This window comes from Taurulus bubalis (genome assembly GCF_910589615.1).
Source record: "Taurulus bubalis genome assembly, chromosome: 11".
Classification (NCBI taxonomy): Eukaryota; Metazoa; Chordata; class Actinopteri; order Perciformes; family Cottidae; genus Taurulus; species Taurulus bubalis.
This window is the reverse complement of record NC_136599.1, coordinates 15,279,321-15,296,087: the sequence shown is the minus strand read 5'-3', so window position 1 is coordinate 15,296,087 and position 16,767 is coordinate 15,279,321. Positions and strand designations below refer to the sequence as shown.

At 39.9% G+C, this 16,767-nt stretch overlaps 2 protein-coding genes across 2 annotated transcripts; one reads left to right on the top strand and one right to left on the bottom strand.

Annotated features, from left to right (window-relative positions):
- The first annotated feature begins 1,571 nt into the window (after positions 1 to 1,571).
- Positions 1,572 to 12,932, top strand: stat6 (signal transducer and activator of transcription 6, interleukin-4 induced). Its single transcript, XM_079225641.1, has 19 exons — positions 1,572 to 1,785; positions 2,497 to 2,642; positions 2,791 to 2,935; positions 3,326 to 3,406; positions 3,770 to 3,953; positions 5,180 to 5,280; positions 5,479 to 5,627; positions 5,722 to 5,838; positions 6,030 to 6,197; positions 6,716 to 6,803; positions 6,885 to 7,007; positions 7,245 to 7,337; positions 8,326 to 8,529; positions 8,610 to 8,704; positions 8,790 to 8,923; positions 9,552 to 9,701; positions 9,799 to 9,859; positions 10,039 to 10,113; positions 11,114 to 12,932. The coding sequence occupies exons 2-19, from the start codon at positions 2,509 to 2,511 to the stop codon at positions 11,172 to 11,174; spliced, it is 2,163 nt and encodes a 720-aa protein (XP_079081767.1). The 5' UTR covers positions 1,572 to 1,785; positions 2,497 to 2,508; the 3' UTR covers positions 11,175 to 12,932.
- A 2,590-nt stretch (positions 12,933 to 15,522) lies between these two features.
- Positions 15,523 to 16,735, bottom strand: mipa (major intrinsic protein of lens fiber a; the record flags this gene model as incomplete). The annotated part of the gene is made up of 4 exons (XM_079225782.1): positions 15,523 to 15,708; positions 15,824 to 15,904; positions 16,030 to 16,194; positions 16,376 to 16,735. 4 exons carry the CDS (start codon positions 16,733 to 16,735, stop codon positions 15,523 to 15,525), a joined length of 792 nt encoding a protein of 263 aa, XP_079081908.1.
- Positions 16,736 to 16,767: the final 32 nt, after the last annotated feature.

Genomic DNA, 16,767 nt, shown 5'->3' with positions numbered 1-16,767 from the left:
CTCTAGCGTTTGATACACGGCCTCTGAAGAGTTATTTATATTTGTATACAGCCTATTAGTCCAATCCTGCGCAGATATTCCATCCGCTTTTCAATTTCAGTACCGATTTCCAGATTGTGTTAAGTGTTCCTCCAGCTGCTCACAAGTCTCCGAACAGCGTCTTTAAAATTAGTAATTGTAGCATTGTTTGAGGATGTGTCTTATACTGTCTCTGAATCTCAACACTCACATTTCCCTTCCATGTACTCCTTGGTGTTTGCCCACAAGGCCCAAGCCTCAGCCTCTAATGAGGCTACTACATGTTTTTGTTGCAGGCAAAAATGCTTTTTGTTCATTCCACTGTTTCCTGTTGTAAGCAAAAGTTAAACCTCCTCTTTTTATGTTCCACATGTATTCTGTCACATTTCTCTTACTGACTTGTTTATGATTGAATGCATTATAATGGTCCCTAGTGGAGGGTAATTAGTATGGTATTCTCAAATTTAGTATTCTTTGCCAAGTCATCTACTTCCTGTTTTCTTCTGTGTCTTCGTATGTGTGCTGCTGTGCTGGTATATCAAATCCACTTCACATTCTATTTTGTGAACTCTGTGTGTTGATAAATCTTTACCAGGAAGCCGATCCGTGAGAAAAGTAAACATCTGTTTTTATAGCTGTTTGAATATTGTGAAATTCTGAATATTATTATGAAATTCAAGCAGACTTTGAATTCAATTTTCTCAAAAACTGTACAGTAATATTTTGAGGCCATGTACATGGACATAGCAGAGGTAATCCTGAACAATCCTGCAGTGGAATATTTATGTACAAGTCTATGAAACTGTTTTTATAGCTGTTTGAATATTGTGATATTGAGCTGGCCCCCGTACCGTAACACCTTGAATAGAGGTGCATTTAGAATTGCAACTGCGGCTCACTCGGCGGATGTGGGCTCACTTGACCGCAGTACCCATTCTATCCTAAATGTCAACTCACTGTCACATAATACGTGTATGAGGTCAGAGAACAGTGAATGCCTGAGTGCCATTAATTAGTACAAGCCAGATGATTTTCCGACAATGAGTGCAGTTGGGAAGACGTCCGACTTGAAGCCACTGCCATTATCAGATATGGTATCATGTGTCTCAGCAGTCTTACGGGAAGTTATGCATCTAGTAAAATGACTCAACATTACTCCGCCTACGTTTCGTTCTGTGGAAGTTTACTAAGCGTACTAATCGGCGGTAGTTTCTGTGTTAACGGTGGCAGTTAAATGCCTGTGTACTTCCCTGTTTATCGTTAGCCTATCTATTATTATTATTATTATTATTGTGATTGTTATTATTATGTATTATTATTACAGTCCTGAGGCAATATCCGCATGCGGAGTGCATGCCTTCAGCGCTGTAACAAACAGAAAGTAGGCTCGACCAGACAAGGGAGACATTTGGACCAACTTATTTATGCTATTGCGCTCGAGCCCCCAAACATGCTCAGTCTCTGTTGTCACATCAATAACTAAACGGAAGCCCTGATGGTCGTCTGAACGTCATATTGTCAGCATGTGGGAACTTGAAGGCAGGAAATAAATCGCGCTCCACCGCTTCAGGCACATCGTGCGTAACAGGGAAGTAAACCCGTTTTCTCCGTTGTTTAAAAGTTGTTCGGGCTGAACTGCTCGGTGCTCTACGTGGATTTCTCCTCGGTAAATACATTAAAAAGGCGGTTATTCGGACTGGCGGAGTACTTGTGAGACAGAGGACACCAGAGCATTTTTCAATGTTTTAAATTTATATTTAACAGAAGGTAAGTGTTTGTTTTACAGTTCATATATGATTATGTTAAATACTGCATCCTGCAGCTGAGGAGGCATTGTCAGTTGAGAGAACGGTGCTCAGTAAATTAGTGTAGTCTGTTCTCTATCATGTTTTGCTTACAGAAAAACAACTGTTGCAGGATTCATGTCGGCCTGAAATACAGCCTTATATTCTCCAGTTATGCAAAACCCACATATATGATCATGTCCAGTTTTTAACTTTCACCTACCGCTTAAGTTGTGCTCTTTACTTACTTAAGTTTTTATTTACCAGGGATAGTGCACATTAATCAACTTGTCAGAGTTAGCTAGAGAACTCATGTACTGTCTGTGATCCTTGAGCAGGTTATTACACATGTGTGGCCTGATATCATCAATACAATGCAGCAAGCACTGTACAGCAAAATAAAACACAATAATGATACAATACGACAAAAATACTGATATTTTACAGAGTTCCAGAGACGAGGTAGTATAATTACCCATGATTGTAGGTTTGCTTGCCTTAAGATGTCGTATTTGTTCTGTTGTATGTTTTGGTCTTTTCATGAGATTTGTTGATAAAAAGACACAAATAGAATATTGTAAATGCCAGTGTGGTGTTTGCTTAAAAAGAGTGGATTTGTTTCCACTGTAAATAAATAACCCAGTTACATTGAATAATCATACATTGTGTTATTTTACTCCTTTAACTTGTGCAGCCCTCTCTGATCATGGCCCAGTGGAAACACATGTCCCAGATGTTACAGTGCCTGCCTAGTGACACTGTCAACAACCTCTATCCGTCAAACAGCTTCCCTATTGAAGTCAGACATTTCTTAGCTGAGTGGATTGAGAGACAAATATGGTATGACACAAACACATGTGCACACATATATTTTACATAGACATAGACATCATGTGCACACAAAGAGTGACACAGAGATCAATTTATATGCACATACTGTCGATGCACGGGCAAGTATGTATGTGTGTGTGTGTGTGTGTGCTCACAGGGACAACTTTGTGCTGGAAAAAGTGGAGCAAGAGAGCCAAGCACAGGCTCTGTTGGACCAGACCATCAGCATGCTGCAATTGATCGCTCAGCAGAACACCAACGTGCTGGACCAGATGAAGCTAATGCATATCAGCAGGAACATGGTAAGGGAACTGTGTCACAGAGTAGGATTTAAGTTCCACCCTGCATAATAAGCATTATAAGGCTAAGCAGCTGTTGGTGGTCGCAGCAGGTTTAAGTGACTGCAACCGCTGAAACCAAAGACAGGAAGATAGTGTTTTCATATGTAGGAAAACATTGTGCTTCTCATGAGAAATTCAAAGCGTCTGTGGAGCTGTAGAGAGGGTGAGAGGTGCCCACAACCTACAAGTGCTTCCAAATACAAAACAAAAGCCTACATACGTTCCACTGAACACAAGATACCAATTATATGCATTGTATTGTTATTAACTGAATAAACCACTGCATACTAGTTACTACACAGTGACATGGATTGTTTTAAAAATGTGATAAGATACGTTCTTGATTCACAGGCCATGTTTCACCAGCAGCCTCTACAATTTGCAGTGATGGTCAGGGACATCCTCGCAAAGGAGAGGGTTCTGCTGGACACGGTAAGATCTTTTAACAATATAGTCTGCCCTTAACCAAATAAACTGTCTTATCTTTTTGTACGACCTAGTGAGGCATGATCTCAGAGTGTATATAGTTGATATCATTACAATTACATAGACACACAGTGAAAAAGCATGCGTACTACTTACAAAGTCTTACAAGAGTATACTTCCAGATTTGGAGACATTGAAACTTTAAAGTTGTCTGAGAAAGTTATGACTATTTAATCAAAGTATGCTATGTTAACAGACACTAGTTTGAAATATCTCTTTTGTGGCGTGTGTGTTCAAGGATCTGAGATCCGTGAAGATCAGAAGAAGAAGCGCCAATAATGTGTATTTAGTGCTGTTCCATGTTTTTAGCCCATTCAGATGCACAGCTCTCCACAGTTCCAACAGTACCCGAATAGAGAGTCCTCGTTCAACAACATGCAGGATGTAGACCACCTTGTTCTGAAGGTGCTAGAGGTCCAGGACATCCGACAAGCGATGCACGAGCTGCAAGAAGAGCTCAACTGGGAAAGGCAGAACTATGAGGGTTTACAAGGTATGAGACACAGACACACACACAAACACAAGGTAGCCTGAACACAAAGACTCTCTTTAGTAACGCCCTGCTGGACATTCACATATCTAAAATAGTAAGAACTGCCACATTGTAGCAGATGCTAATGAGCTGTGGTGACGCAGTAGGAGCTTAAGCAAGTAAATTACCCATAGAAACTGAAATTACAGTAAAAGGTTATTTTTGTTCATGATTACTTTGCGTTTCATATATTTTCAGTTTCGATTCATGAGCTAACTTTGGAATGCAGTTTTAAACATTTGTTATTTATTGATTTATCAAGATAATATTCAGCAGATTAATCGATAGTGAAAATAATTGTTAGTTGCAGCCCTAATACACCTTATTTATATTGACTTCTGATTTTAGACTTCTGAATTTAGAATGCAGGAAATTCAGTGACATCGAGCTTTAAATGTCAGAAAGTCAGTTGTGTAAAGTATCAGGATGAAAAATATTGTTGAGATCAATTGACAGATACAGCTGTGAGTCACTAGTGTGTACTTTGAACGGCAAGACAGAGAGGCAACATGTTAATATAGTGTAAACAGTGGTGGGTTCATTTCTGTAGCTACCAGTGCTACTACTACGACCACAGCCTTTTTTGGTGCTTCTTTTTTACTTCTTCTCTTCTACCCTTCATGTGAGTCAATTGCCTTTTTGCTTAATTCTGCTCAGTTGGGAAACCCTTGTTCCTCCTAAATGCTATTTATGGACAGTGAAATCCTGAAATTATAAGATATGTCTAAAAAAGGTCAGAGAACATTTATTTTTGCATTCCAGTCACAGACATGCATGGCTTTCTATTAAAATGAATACTTTCACAATATACAGTGCAAGTAGTGCTGCCCATAACAGCTGTATATCTGGCCAAGCTTTCTGTATTTTATGTAATTTTATTTTCTGTCCGGCCTTGTCAGGCTTGTCCTTTGTGTCTGACATCCTCACATGTTGAACTGTTTTATCGGATTCCTTACGAGGTTTTAATGTTCTTTTCCCCTTTTTCTCGAAACTGGCATTGTTTCCGAATGTAAAATAACACCCATTCTGTCAAATGGATGACTTACCTTTAGTTTTTCTTTCTTGTCAGAACAATGGTATTTATTCTTTCCTTGTCAGGCGTTAAGAAAAGTTGTCACTCACAATTTGTTTGTCTGCTTGTTCATTTCTTGGACTCAACCATATGATGTTATGTATCGTTTGAACAGGGCCAATTCAACAGAACGGACTAGATCCCACACAGTCAGAAATTCAGAAACTCCAGAATCACATCCAGCAGCTTGAGTACAATGTGAAAGCAATGGCCACGGTGAGCTTGGCAAAGGTTTCAGCTGTGTGTACCAACATTACTGGGACCATATGGGATATTAGTTGTTTCTATACATAGATTCCTGAAGAAACTTTGGTATAGTGGAGGTATTTCATATTTCTGTTTTTGTGTGCATAATTGACATGCACATGCATCTGTGTGTGTCCGTGTAACATGTTTGGCTGTTGGTTGTTGTAGAAGCGTTTCCAGCTGCTGAACGGCTGTGTGGACTGTCTGGACCAGTGTCAGACCCGACTGATCAGCAAGCTGAAGGAGTGGAGGTGGGATCAGTACAAGGCCACCATCGGACAACCATTTGATGACAACCTCAACCTCCTGCAGACCTGGTGAGGTGCACCCCACTCCACTGATTACCTTTTGTATTGACTGCGTCTGTTTCTTTCTTGCTCCCTCACTGTCTTTACATATCTTCTCTGTTAGGTGTGAGCAGTTGCTTGGCGTAAATGGAAAGCTGAGACAGGAGTTGGTGCTGATAGGGGAACCGATCCCAGAACTTAAGGAAAGTCTGGGGACACTTCTGCAGGTTCTGATTCAAAGGTAACACAGCACAATGTTTTCTTTTATATATACAGTATATTTACATTTTTTAATGGAGAACTGTAAAAGAAAACAAATGTGTTAAACTCAAACGTTTCACTCCCAAATAGCATTATAAATGACTTACTTTCATACATCTTTTAAAACTTAAAGATTGTTTTCCTCACTCGTGTAACTGATGTGTCCTTCAGCTCTCTTGTAGTGGACAAGCAGCCCCCTCAGGTCATTAAGACGCAGTCAAAGTTTTCAACAACAGTGCAATATCTGTTGGGGGAAAAAGTCGCTCCTGGGAAGCCTGTGGTGCTGAAGGCGCAAATTATTAATGAACTGCAGGCCAGGAACCAGATCAGTGTACCGGGGTGAGTCATATACACAACACAACATTGAGGACTGCACAGTGTCAGGCAAGAGGAGAGCAATTAGTGCACATCGCTTACTGGTTTTTATGAAAGTAGTAGTAAAACATAGAAAAATAGACATTTATTCACAAAGTAACCAAAGAGAACAGATCAAACATGGTATGGCAGTAATCAGGGATGTAAGCATGGGTCAAAGCAGCAATGTCAGTCAAGAAAGAGAGAACTCCATGTTAAGCTGTTAAACCCTCGACCACACCAGCCCAGCATCATGAAACTGAAGACTGAAGACAAAGTGCCACATGTTTTTTTCTGTTATTTAAATTGAATCTTTTAAAATCTATTTGTGAATTTATAAAACTGTACATCATGCATGACAATCTTGGTTGTTGTTTAGTGTATGATAAGTCAAAATTGTGAAATAAATCAAGTTTAACACTTCAGATGGGGTGCAATTAAGGTACTTACTGTATACTTATACGAGAGAAAAATTGATATTGAAACTGTTTTCTAACCTGCAGTGATAATGTTGCTGAACTGATCAACAATACAGCCATCCTAGAACACAACACACCCAGCAAAAGCACATGTGCCACCTTCAGAAATATGGTATGTACTGCTCTAGATTTCTCAGCCTATATGAGATAATTGTTAAGTCTTCACCAATTTAAACTTATTTTGGTGTTACAGTCTATCAAGAAGATCAAGAGAGCAGACAGAAAGGGATCAGAGTCTGTGACAGAAGAGAAATTCGCTCTCCTTTTCTCGACAGAGATCACCATCACAGGCTGTGACACTCCCTACAGGATACAGGTCTGCTCCGGTTAATTGTTCTGGCTGTTCTTAAACTGATTGTTGTATCCTGTTGCTTGATGAAAAGGTGTTTATGCTTGATGATAGTGCCCCCCCGCCTCCTCCCACAATTAATGCATTCAATGTTCTTGCCTACCATTCTTCCACACATGAGTTTTGTGAAATGGCAACAGCAGTGATACACTGGGGCTGACAAGTATGTGGTCATACAACTTACAAATGATGTCATTATTATAGATGATTTCACTGCCGGTGGTCGTCATTGTTCATGGTAGTCAGGACAAGAATGCTCTGGCCACCATCATATGGGACTGTGCTTTTTCCAAACCAGTAAGTGTCAAATTATTAATTTCTCTGCTGTTGCTTTCATGTTCCTTCACATTTAAGTCTCTACTATCACTGATGCAGTTTGTCTCTCTGTGCTATTGTGAACACTGCAACTCTATTTTAATCAGAAAACTCATGTGTAATAGAAAGCATTGTCCATCAACTTTTATGTTTATGCATCAAGCATCATGATGTAAACACAGAGTCCGTTGGCTCCTTTCTCTGTCCGAGTGGAGAGCAACAGACTCAGAAAGCAGCACATCGCCTCTCAACTCCAACTCCAAACTCACATCTTAAGCTGCAAATTGTATGCAGTGGTTTTTCCCTTTAGTTTTTCTGCTATAAAACCTTTTAATCAATTTAGTTTTCCATAAAGGTAATATTATAGGAAAAGTATCACTGAGCAAGGTGTTTACATCTGTCACAAGTGTGGGTGGACCCAAAATGTAGAGAAGATGCAGGAAAGTGGCAAACAAAGTCAGACGACTGGACACTGACACAGTAAACACACAGACAAAATACACATGGTATTAATCTACTAATGACACACAGGTTTGGTGTAAAGCAGGCCGGAAAAATACAAATACAAACACAAGAAGTAAAACCAAACACAGGAAACAAGAGGCAAGGAACTTGAAAATAAACTAAACAAAACCCAAGACCATGTCAACATCCCTAACGCCAATAGAGAATATCATCCGACCTGAGTTTTCACAAAATTCCACACCCTATTCCACACTTATAACACTTCATCAGTACCAACAAATGTCTTCTGGTTTATTCATCAGACATTATATTGTATGCAGCTGTATCTGTTTAATGTGCACTCAAGCTCTTCAGGCCTTGAAGGGCTCTCTTAGCTCTTTTTGCTTTTTCAATCTCAGTGTTGACTGCAAATAGTCTGATGTGGTTTTTTCCACTCTGGCTCTGACATCATTGTAAATGTACATCAGTATTCTCATCATGTCAGCGTCTTTGTTGTTGTCATCAGGACAGAGTGCCATTCATGGTGCCGGAGCGCGTACCGTGGAAGATGATGTACAACACTCTCAACAGTAAATTCACAGATGAGGTCAGGACAAAGCACGACCTGGACCAGTACAACCAGCACTTCTTGGCCCAGAAGATATTCAATAAGCCTGACTTTGCTGACGACTTCAGCAACATTTTGGTTTCCTGGGCCCAGTTTAATAAGGTACACACAGGTGCATGTCCTATCGCAGACGTACACAGGCATATTCACTCCAGTCTCACAGCGCAGTTTCAATCTTAAAGGAGGTTCTCCTGGGCCGACCCTTCACTTTCTGGCAGTGGTTTGAAGGAGTTATGGAGCTGACCAAGAAGCACCTGAGCACCTACTGGAGCGAAGGGTGAGGGGACTGCCTTGCTATATTTTATTTTAAATGTTAGCAACCTGCTACCGTCTGTTAATAATGACACGTTTTGTTCCACTAGGCTGATATTTGGTTTCATTGGGAAGCAGCATCTACACCTGATTCTCAAAGAGAGGCCCAACGGGACGTTCTTGCTTCGCTTCAGTGACTCTGAGATCGGAGGCATCACAATTGCATATGTGTCCGCTTGTGAGAGTAAGTGTTGGTGTGGTCATAACGGTGATGAAGCAAAGGTGCACGGAGTCAATTCAGTGTTGACATAGTGAACAGGGCAATTATACATCTATCTGTTACATTTGTTATTTTTATGTGAAGGAATTTCAAGACTTCATTTCATCATGTAATAATTGATAATGGATAATAACCCATTTTGTGAGGTAGGGTATATTCAAACATTGAAATAAATATGGACATGAAATAATTTATTACATTGTTGGATGTTTACTTGGCCTCTAAAACTTGGTATTTTGTTTCAGAAATATTTGTGCGCTCTTTTGCAATACATTTTGCATCCACAGAGAAAGGCTGAGCTGTAATAAGATATAGTTGTATGAAGTTGATTGTTGCTGTTTGTGATCACAGTGCAAATGGCAAATGGCTTACAGAACAAGTTAAATAAGTTCACTTGCACAATACCTGCCAAGGCAGATTGAGTTAAACTGTAGCTGTAATTCTGACTAAAGCCATTGTGTTTTATGATTATTGCTGTGACACCTTAGATTATAATTGGTGTAACCTACGTGCAGGTTTGTGTAAATGCAGTGAATTGGCATGATTGTGCATATCAGTTCACTGACACATCCAACTTTTTTTATGCTACTAGATGGAGGACAGAAGATCCAAAACATCCAGCCCTTCACCAAGAGAGATCTTGAGATCCGTAGCCTTGGAGACCGCATCCGGGACATAAACCACATAACATACCTGTATCCTGAATTTCCTAAACATGAAGTTTTCAAAAAATTCTACACAGGTAATTGTGTTCATGTCAGATTTATGGCCTGAAGCTCAAGTGAAAACTGACAACAAACAGATGGAGTCATTTCTCTTCCTGTTATTGTTTGATACAGAGCCTCAAGCATCACCCGGTGGGGGCTATATCCCTGTGTCTCTCCTTACCAAAGTCGGCACGTAAGGGACTATTTTACAAATAAACAATGTAATTTGATGCACTTAAAGTACAATCATTGTAAAGGAACATGTCATGTTTGAGCTAGTTTGTGTGTGTGTGTGTGTGTGTGTTTGTGTGTTTGTGTGTGTGTGTGTGTGTGTGTGTGTGTGTTTGTGTGTGTGTGTGTCTGTGTGTGCAGGGACGATAACTCAGATACCAGCCCAGCTCCAACACCCCTCGCTGAAAGCCCTCAGAGTGCCGTTGGCTTCTCTGTGTAAGTGTTACGTCGACATAATTCTCTCTTTCACTTTATCTTCTAACACCAACTCACTGTCATTCGTATTCCCTGGTGTTGTACTTTACCAGCTAGCGACCAATTCCCAACCACTAGCAACTTGTGTCTGCACATTTATACTTATATTTGATTACCATTTAGACAACTTTTTAAATGGAAATGAAGCCCAAAATATAAGAGACACTCAAATGATATGCCTATATAAAAAGTAGAACTGTAAAACCTATGAAAGTATACCAATAGTATTTGTGTTATTATGAAAAGTTTATAAGTAAAAGCCTTTATTCTTAACCACCCCTAATGCTACTCCTGAAGCAGCCTCAAAGTTGCTAACATCATGTATTCTGTGTGTTTTTTTCCAGAGTCTCACTAAAGCTTTATAACACTTGCATCAAAATCCTTATTCCAATCCAAGTTTACAATTTTGGACAGATTTCATCAAATGACAAGCACCCATTCTATATCATTCCATACCATGAAATACTTGGTATCTTAGAAAACTTGACCGAAATTTAAAATAAGATTCTGGTTTTAACATTGCTTGTCTGCACAGCAGTCGGCACACAGTTTAAAATGATGAACCAGCAAAGGTGTTTCAGAGGTTAAGTCTCCTAATTAGATTTACAGGGTTTCATCATTCTTATGCATCAACTCATGAAATAGAAAAAACTCGAAGGAAAAGGCCTAAAAATTACAGTCAGAGGAAACATCAATGTGATGCATTGTAGTGCTGTTTTGAGATACTGTTAGTGATTCCCTGACATCAAAAAGTAACGTGTAATAATAAGGCTTTTTGATTTATAATTTGACCAGTCTCAGCTTCTTATGTCAAAACTGTTTTTTTGTAATTTGATAGTTTGTAGTTATTCTTGATACACAACTGTTACTGCTATTTCTTTAAGGCATCAGTTTCTGCAGCCTTTCAGCCCTCATGTTGTTTTCACACGGAGGTCAACATGTGTATGTTTCTGTCTTCTAGTTCAGATGATATGGATCTAGATATTGAAACAATCCTCGAGACTCTGCATCAAGAGGATTAAGAGGATTTCCCATCAAAGTTGGCTTCGGGGTGCAAAGCTGAAATCGGATGGAGACCAGAGCCCAAATCGTCTGTCTTACCTTCATATGAAAGGAGCGCCATTGCTCGCACAGACTTTCTTCCTTCACATTCATCATCCATCTACGGATTCATCTACCTTTGAGTAAAAACAAATGGGATTTCTCTTGTCGAGCTGGCACTATGTTACATAGGACATTATTTTAAGGACAAAGTCAAACTGAGAACAAAAAAAAAGTGCTATCATCCTTGTTGTGCACCTCTTTCAAAAGAAACTATCTCGCCTGGTGGTAGGTTTGTTGATGTTGTTCTCCATTTTGTATATAACCCTTCCTTATGATGGCTAAACCTCAGCTATATATGATACACTCAATCTCACATTAACTCACAGTATGCATGGGAAAGACTTCATAATTCAGCAAATATTAATGGCCTAACCTGTTTTGTATATCGTGTGGATTAGGAACATGAAAGGAACCATAAGCTTTTTGATTCCTGTTGTTAACAGTATACTATATTGATGGCCAATATCGCAGATGGCAAAATGGTGATGGTGGTGGGGAATGCTTATATTATATTTGACTACTTAGAGTGGCAATTTCTTAAAAATATCAGGTTGATTTGTGACACCCCACTGGTGGTAATAGCAAATGCGGTTTGATAGTACAGGTGTCAGAATGCTGGGGGTTTCAGGTTTCTTCTTCTAGCAGCTCATTGTGGCTGTTCCTTCTTCTTCCATTACTGCAATATTTACTATTACTAATAATTGTATTATTAATTGCTGTAAAAAGAATCCCCAAATTGATAGTCTTGTTTTGCAGATGCATTTTTGATGAATCACTGACGAAAACATTGTATTTTCCTCTAACTGCTTCATATTAAAAGTTCACTTGTTTTTAGCAAGTTAAATACTTTTGATATGAAGCCACAGCAGTAGAAAATGTTCGGTTTGCAATGGCAGTAACTTAATGCAGCACATTTTCCAGGTATGTCGCCACAGACACCCAGTTTGTAATGCTGCAAATACATAAATATTGCAATAGTTTCATCAGTGGGCAATGGGCGAAATCACTATTGTGTTACCTCATTCTGCGATATTATTAGGCTACTTTAAAGACTCAATGATGTGTATTTTCTGTTAAATGTTGATATTTTTAAAGCTTTCATTCGCTTGTTGTCCTCTTCTCTTAAGCATTCATCAAGTCCAACTAATTGCCCCAAATGTAAAAAAATTATCGGTATCTGTCTCCAGCCTTTGGATTGATACAAATCATAAATATAGAGAAAGTAGTCTACATGATAAACTGTATATTTCCATACCATTATTCCTATGTAAATTACCAAAAGGTACATCATTTTATATATGTATGGAGTCTCACATAAAATATCAATGTGTCATTTGAAAAAAAAACATGGAAAGGATATAGAGTGATTACCCTTGCAGTTAATAGGAAACATTACAGGTCAAGCACAATCTCCTCCTGGCAGGAGATGGAGTATCTTTGCTTTGTGGGAGCTCTAAATCTAATTTTGCTCAGATTTTAGCAGCTTGTACTCACAGCTGCATGTATATCAAAATAAATCTTCCTAATTAACCCACTTTTGGTTTTGTGAGACGCTACCTACTGTCAGTGTTGTGCATGAATAAATATATTAGTGTGTTAGACATACCATGTTGCATCTATGTTGATAATCTTTTATATCTTGTGGAATCTCTTTTGAATAAATCACCCTGAGGCTACTACTACAATCATATATCTTTAAACTGTGGTGACAAATAAAATCTTTTTTTTTCAAAATATCAAAAATCTTTTTTTGTGAATTTATTTACAAGAAGTGAGTTATCTTCCTTAAGCCAACCATGACTGGTATCACAGCTCTTTGTGGCAATGTTTTATACACTGCAGATAAATGAATATGTCTTGCAAGCAGCTGCAGACTGGATTGCATCTTTCACTGCCCCTGTGCTATCACAGAAATGATCTTATTTGATTTGCAAATGTTTATGTACATGTACAGGGTTTAGTTCTCAGAGGTGTTGTATCCTTTTTGATATATGCAAATGTACTGTCCTGTTTTAAACCATCTAATTAAATCATGTGTTTCTACAATCAGTCTTAAAGAAAAGAGACAAAGAAATGATTGGAAACATAGGAATTTTCTGATTTTTTTGACATATAAAAATAATAAATCAATGGCATTGTGATCGGGAAGGTATGTCTTGTACCATAAAGGCTGTCCATTGAAAGAAAGCAAATTGGTGTATAGCATAATTGGCATCACTTCCATAATCCATCAGCCAAAGAGGAGACATTGCATAACTAGCATATTATATTTCCTATCCATTCAGTTTCAACAATCATAAAATGATTTAAAAAAAAGAAAAAAAGAAAGAAAACTTTACACTGTACATCACAAAGGTTTTCCATTAGAACACAAATTCTAATTTCAACATGTCACTAAAATGTAAATTCTACTCAACCACTGCCAGGGAAATCACACTGGAAAAAAAAGATTATGTAGAGGAAGCAGAAAGAGAATCAGCGAACATGTCTGGTTCAATAACTGCTCTCGTGAATTTTTTGAAATGCTAACTTATCTCAGTGCCTCGTCCCCTTCCTTCCATCCCAGCAGCTTTAGATGTCCCCTCGTTAGAGCAGAACAAAACGGCTGCCTCGTAAACAAAGGGAGGAGGTAGGGTGAATGAAGGAGGGATGGAAGAGAGAGGGGACGCCAGGCTAATGTAGAACTTCAAAGTTTATTCTCTCTTGTGTAGATTGTATGAAAATAAAGGTGTACATTTATCACCCTGTACAAACACACTAAACCTCATGGTGACCTTCTCTCTTCCCCCAGATATCAGAGAGGGGCTTGTCCAATAAAACTATCTCACTGCCAAAGAGCCACCCAGCTCAGTGCAGAAAAGAGAAGGCACCAGGTGTTTGCCAACACCAGCAACAAGCCACCACACCTCATGCACTTTCATTTCTAACTTCGAGTTGCTGTTACAAAGACCCTTCAGTCGTGTCAAACAACACAATTCAACTAGAAAACGCTTGTTCCTCATGACAGCTTGTCAGGTTTGCTTACTTTGTTTTTCCATGGCAGACACGCAAAACTAAAAGCAAACACTATCACACACCTGTACATAAATCTGTGATAAGCGCTGCTCTAAAAGCAAAGCTCATGCCAGAAAAGTCATTTTAAATGTAACTCAACACAAATACTGTATAGGTTGTCTAAACTGCAGAAAAACAGTTTTGGTGGCAAAGATACCATTTCAAGTGTTTTCAATTGTGACTTCAATGAAGACTGAGCTCAGAAAAGACCAGATAGTTTTGTGCTTATTTTAATATGAATATGAATGTGTGTATGCTTTACTATATGAGACACAATCTTTGAACTGAATCAATTTGGCTTTAAGATTTGACTCGAAGGCAGACATTATTTTCATCTGATATAAAAGAGGGATCACTCTAAACATAGAGTCTGTTGAACTTTTCCAGTACCGGTAAGGGTGGGGAAAAGGCCACATCTTTTCCTAAAATATGTTTGTATGATTAATAAAAAGTAATGATACAGACAAAGGATTGTGGCAATGAAAAGAGAAAAATGAAAATGATGAATTAAAACAAGCACACACGCATACACATGCACTGAGATATGCATGCATACCCACTCTGTCTCACACAAAAACACACTCACAATGTGAGCCAAATAAACACTGGTAAAATACAATACGGACATGTAATTTACCCAAGTTCATTAAACAAAACTAAACAAAGGGTGAGATCACACTGGATCAAAATGGAAAAGCATGCAGAAGTCCACTGCTCTACTGTAGTTTCACTCCTAGCGGACTACAAATTAGGGAGGAAAACAGAAAGAGAGAGAAAGTGAAAGAAAGATAGCGAGAGAGGCCCCTGTCCTGAGCAGTTATAGCCACCTGGTCAGCCAGGAGTGACTGACTCCCCACACCGCAGGGCACAGGGTGCTTCCTTCAGTGGCAAGTCTTCTTCTAACCCTCCATCTTTATCCTGCAGTCCAAGGGGGAGGAGGTGGAGGAAGAGGAGGAGGATGAAGATTGGGTAGAAAATGAAATCAGGCGAGATGGTCGGGGCTCTGTGTTCCCCTTCCCTGTAATTCGGTTAGTCCAGTTCTGGATGCAGGTCAAGGTGTTTGGAATCTGTGTTAGCATGTGTGGGTGCGGGGAGGAGGTATGAGCACAAAAAGGCTGGGTTGGTTGAGGATGGACTGGGAACTGAGGGTGCAGATTGAGGGGTGGTGGGTGGGAGATGGGGTCGTCAGAAAGCCACTCTTCTTCTCCAGGCTTATAGGGCCTGTGTCTTGAGCTCGATCGGCTCTCCCCTGGTCTCCTGCTGGCCCTCAGCCTCTGGGGTCCGGATGCCCTTCAGTGTGGCGAGCCTCTCAGACAGGCCGCGCGCACGGGGGAACAGCATGAAGTCATACAGCAGAGCACCCAAGGCACCACCAATCATGGGACCCACCCAGTACACCTGCCAGAAACAGAAAAAGACGAAGAGCAGAATGCGTTCAAGTTTGAAGATCTCACATTACTATGGTTTGCAAGACTTTGAAGGGTCACAAGATTCACAGATCTGATCATCTTACCCAGTGGTTGACAAAATTCCTGACCAGGACAGCAGGGGCGAAGGACCTTGCTGGGTTCATTCCTGCTCCAGTGTAGTACATCTATGTGAAAGACAGAAGGTAGATCAGGGTTAAGACTGTAAATGTGTAGATGTGACGTGATATTTTGGTGAGATTTTTGAATGGACCCAGTGGGCTGTTTGAGATTTCTTCCAGTCGGTTTTTACCCCGAGAAGATGCCCCATGAGTACAGAGAAACCGATAGCAAGGGCAGCAGAGCCCAGGCGTCCATTGCGCCTCTCATCAGTCACAGCAAAGATGCAGACGACAAGCTGCAGGGTGAGGAAGACCTCCATGGTGGTGGCCATGCCCAGGCTGATGCCTGGCTGCAGCTGAAAGATGAAATTCATGATGAAATTAATGATGTGAGTGCATAAATTAAAAACACACATTGATATGATTTTAAGCTTTGTCTCACAAAATTAAATTGGAATGTAAGTTTTTGTAACCTTTCTGAATGTAAAACTTGTTAATTTCAATATTTAAATTTATTTTCAAAACAGGTAATCTTACCGTGTTGAGGGCTAGGTTTCCTCTCATGTTGGTGGGCGTGACCCCATACAGCACGGCAGCACCAGCCAGTGCTCCAAGACACTGAGCCACGATGTAGAAGAAAGCCCGGAACAGAGACATCTGGGAGCCAATCAGGTAGGCAAAGGTAACAGCTGGGTTGATGTGTCCTCCACTGATGTGGCCAATGGACTGGATGAGGGTGGCAGCCGCCAGCCCAAAGCAAAAGGCAACATGAAGAACATTGTGTGGCCCAGTGGTCCAGCGGAGGGCTGCCCCCAGCCCAAAGAAGACAAAGAACATGGTACCATAGAACTCGGCAAACACAGCCCGCCAGAAGGACATGGACCTGAACTCCCACATGATGGCAAAAGGTCAAAAAGCAACTTCTAAAC

Excerpts from the sequence above, each read along its gene's own strand:
- stat6 (XM_079225641.1), top strand. The coding sequence starts at position 2,509 with ATGGCCCAGTGGAAACACATGTCCCAGATGTTACAGTGCCTGCCTAGT. Across the intron at positions 8,705-8,789 it reads AGCACCTACTGGAGCGAAGG|GCTGATATTTGGTTTCATTG; the intron begins GTGAGGGGACTG and ends TTGTTCCACTAG. Across the intron at positions 10,114-11,113 it reads AGTGCCGTTGGCTTCTCTGT|TTCAGATGATATGGATCTAG; the intron begins GTAAGTGTTACG and ends TCTGTCTTCTAG.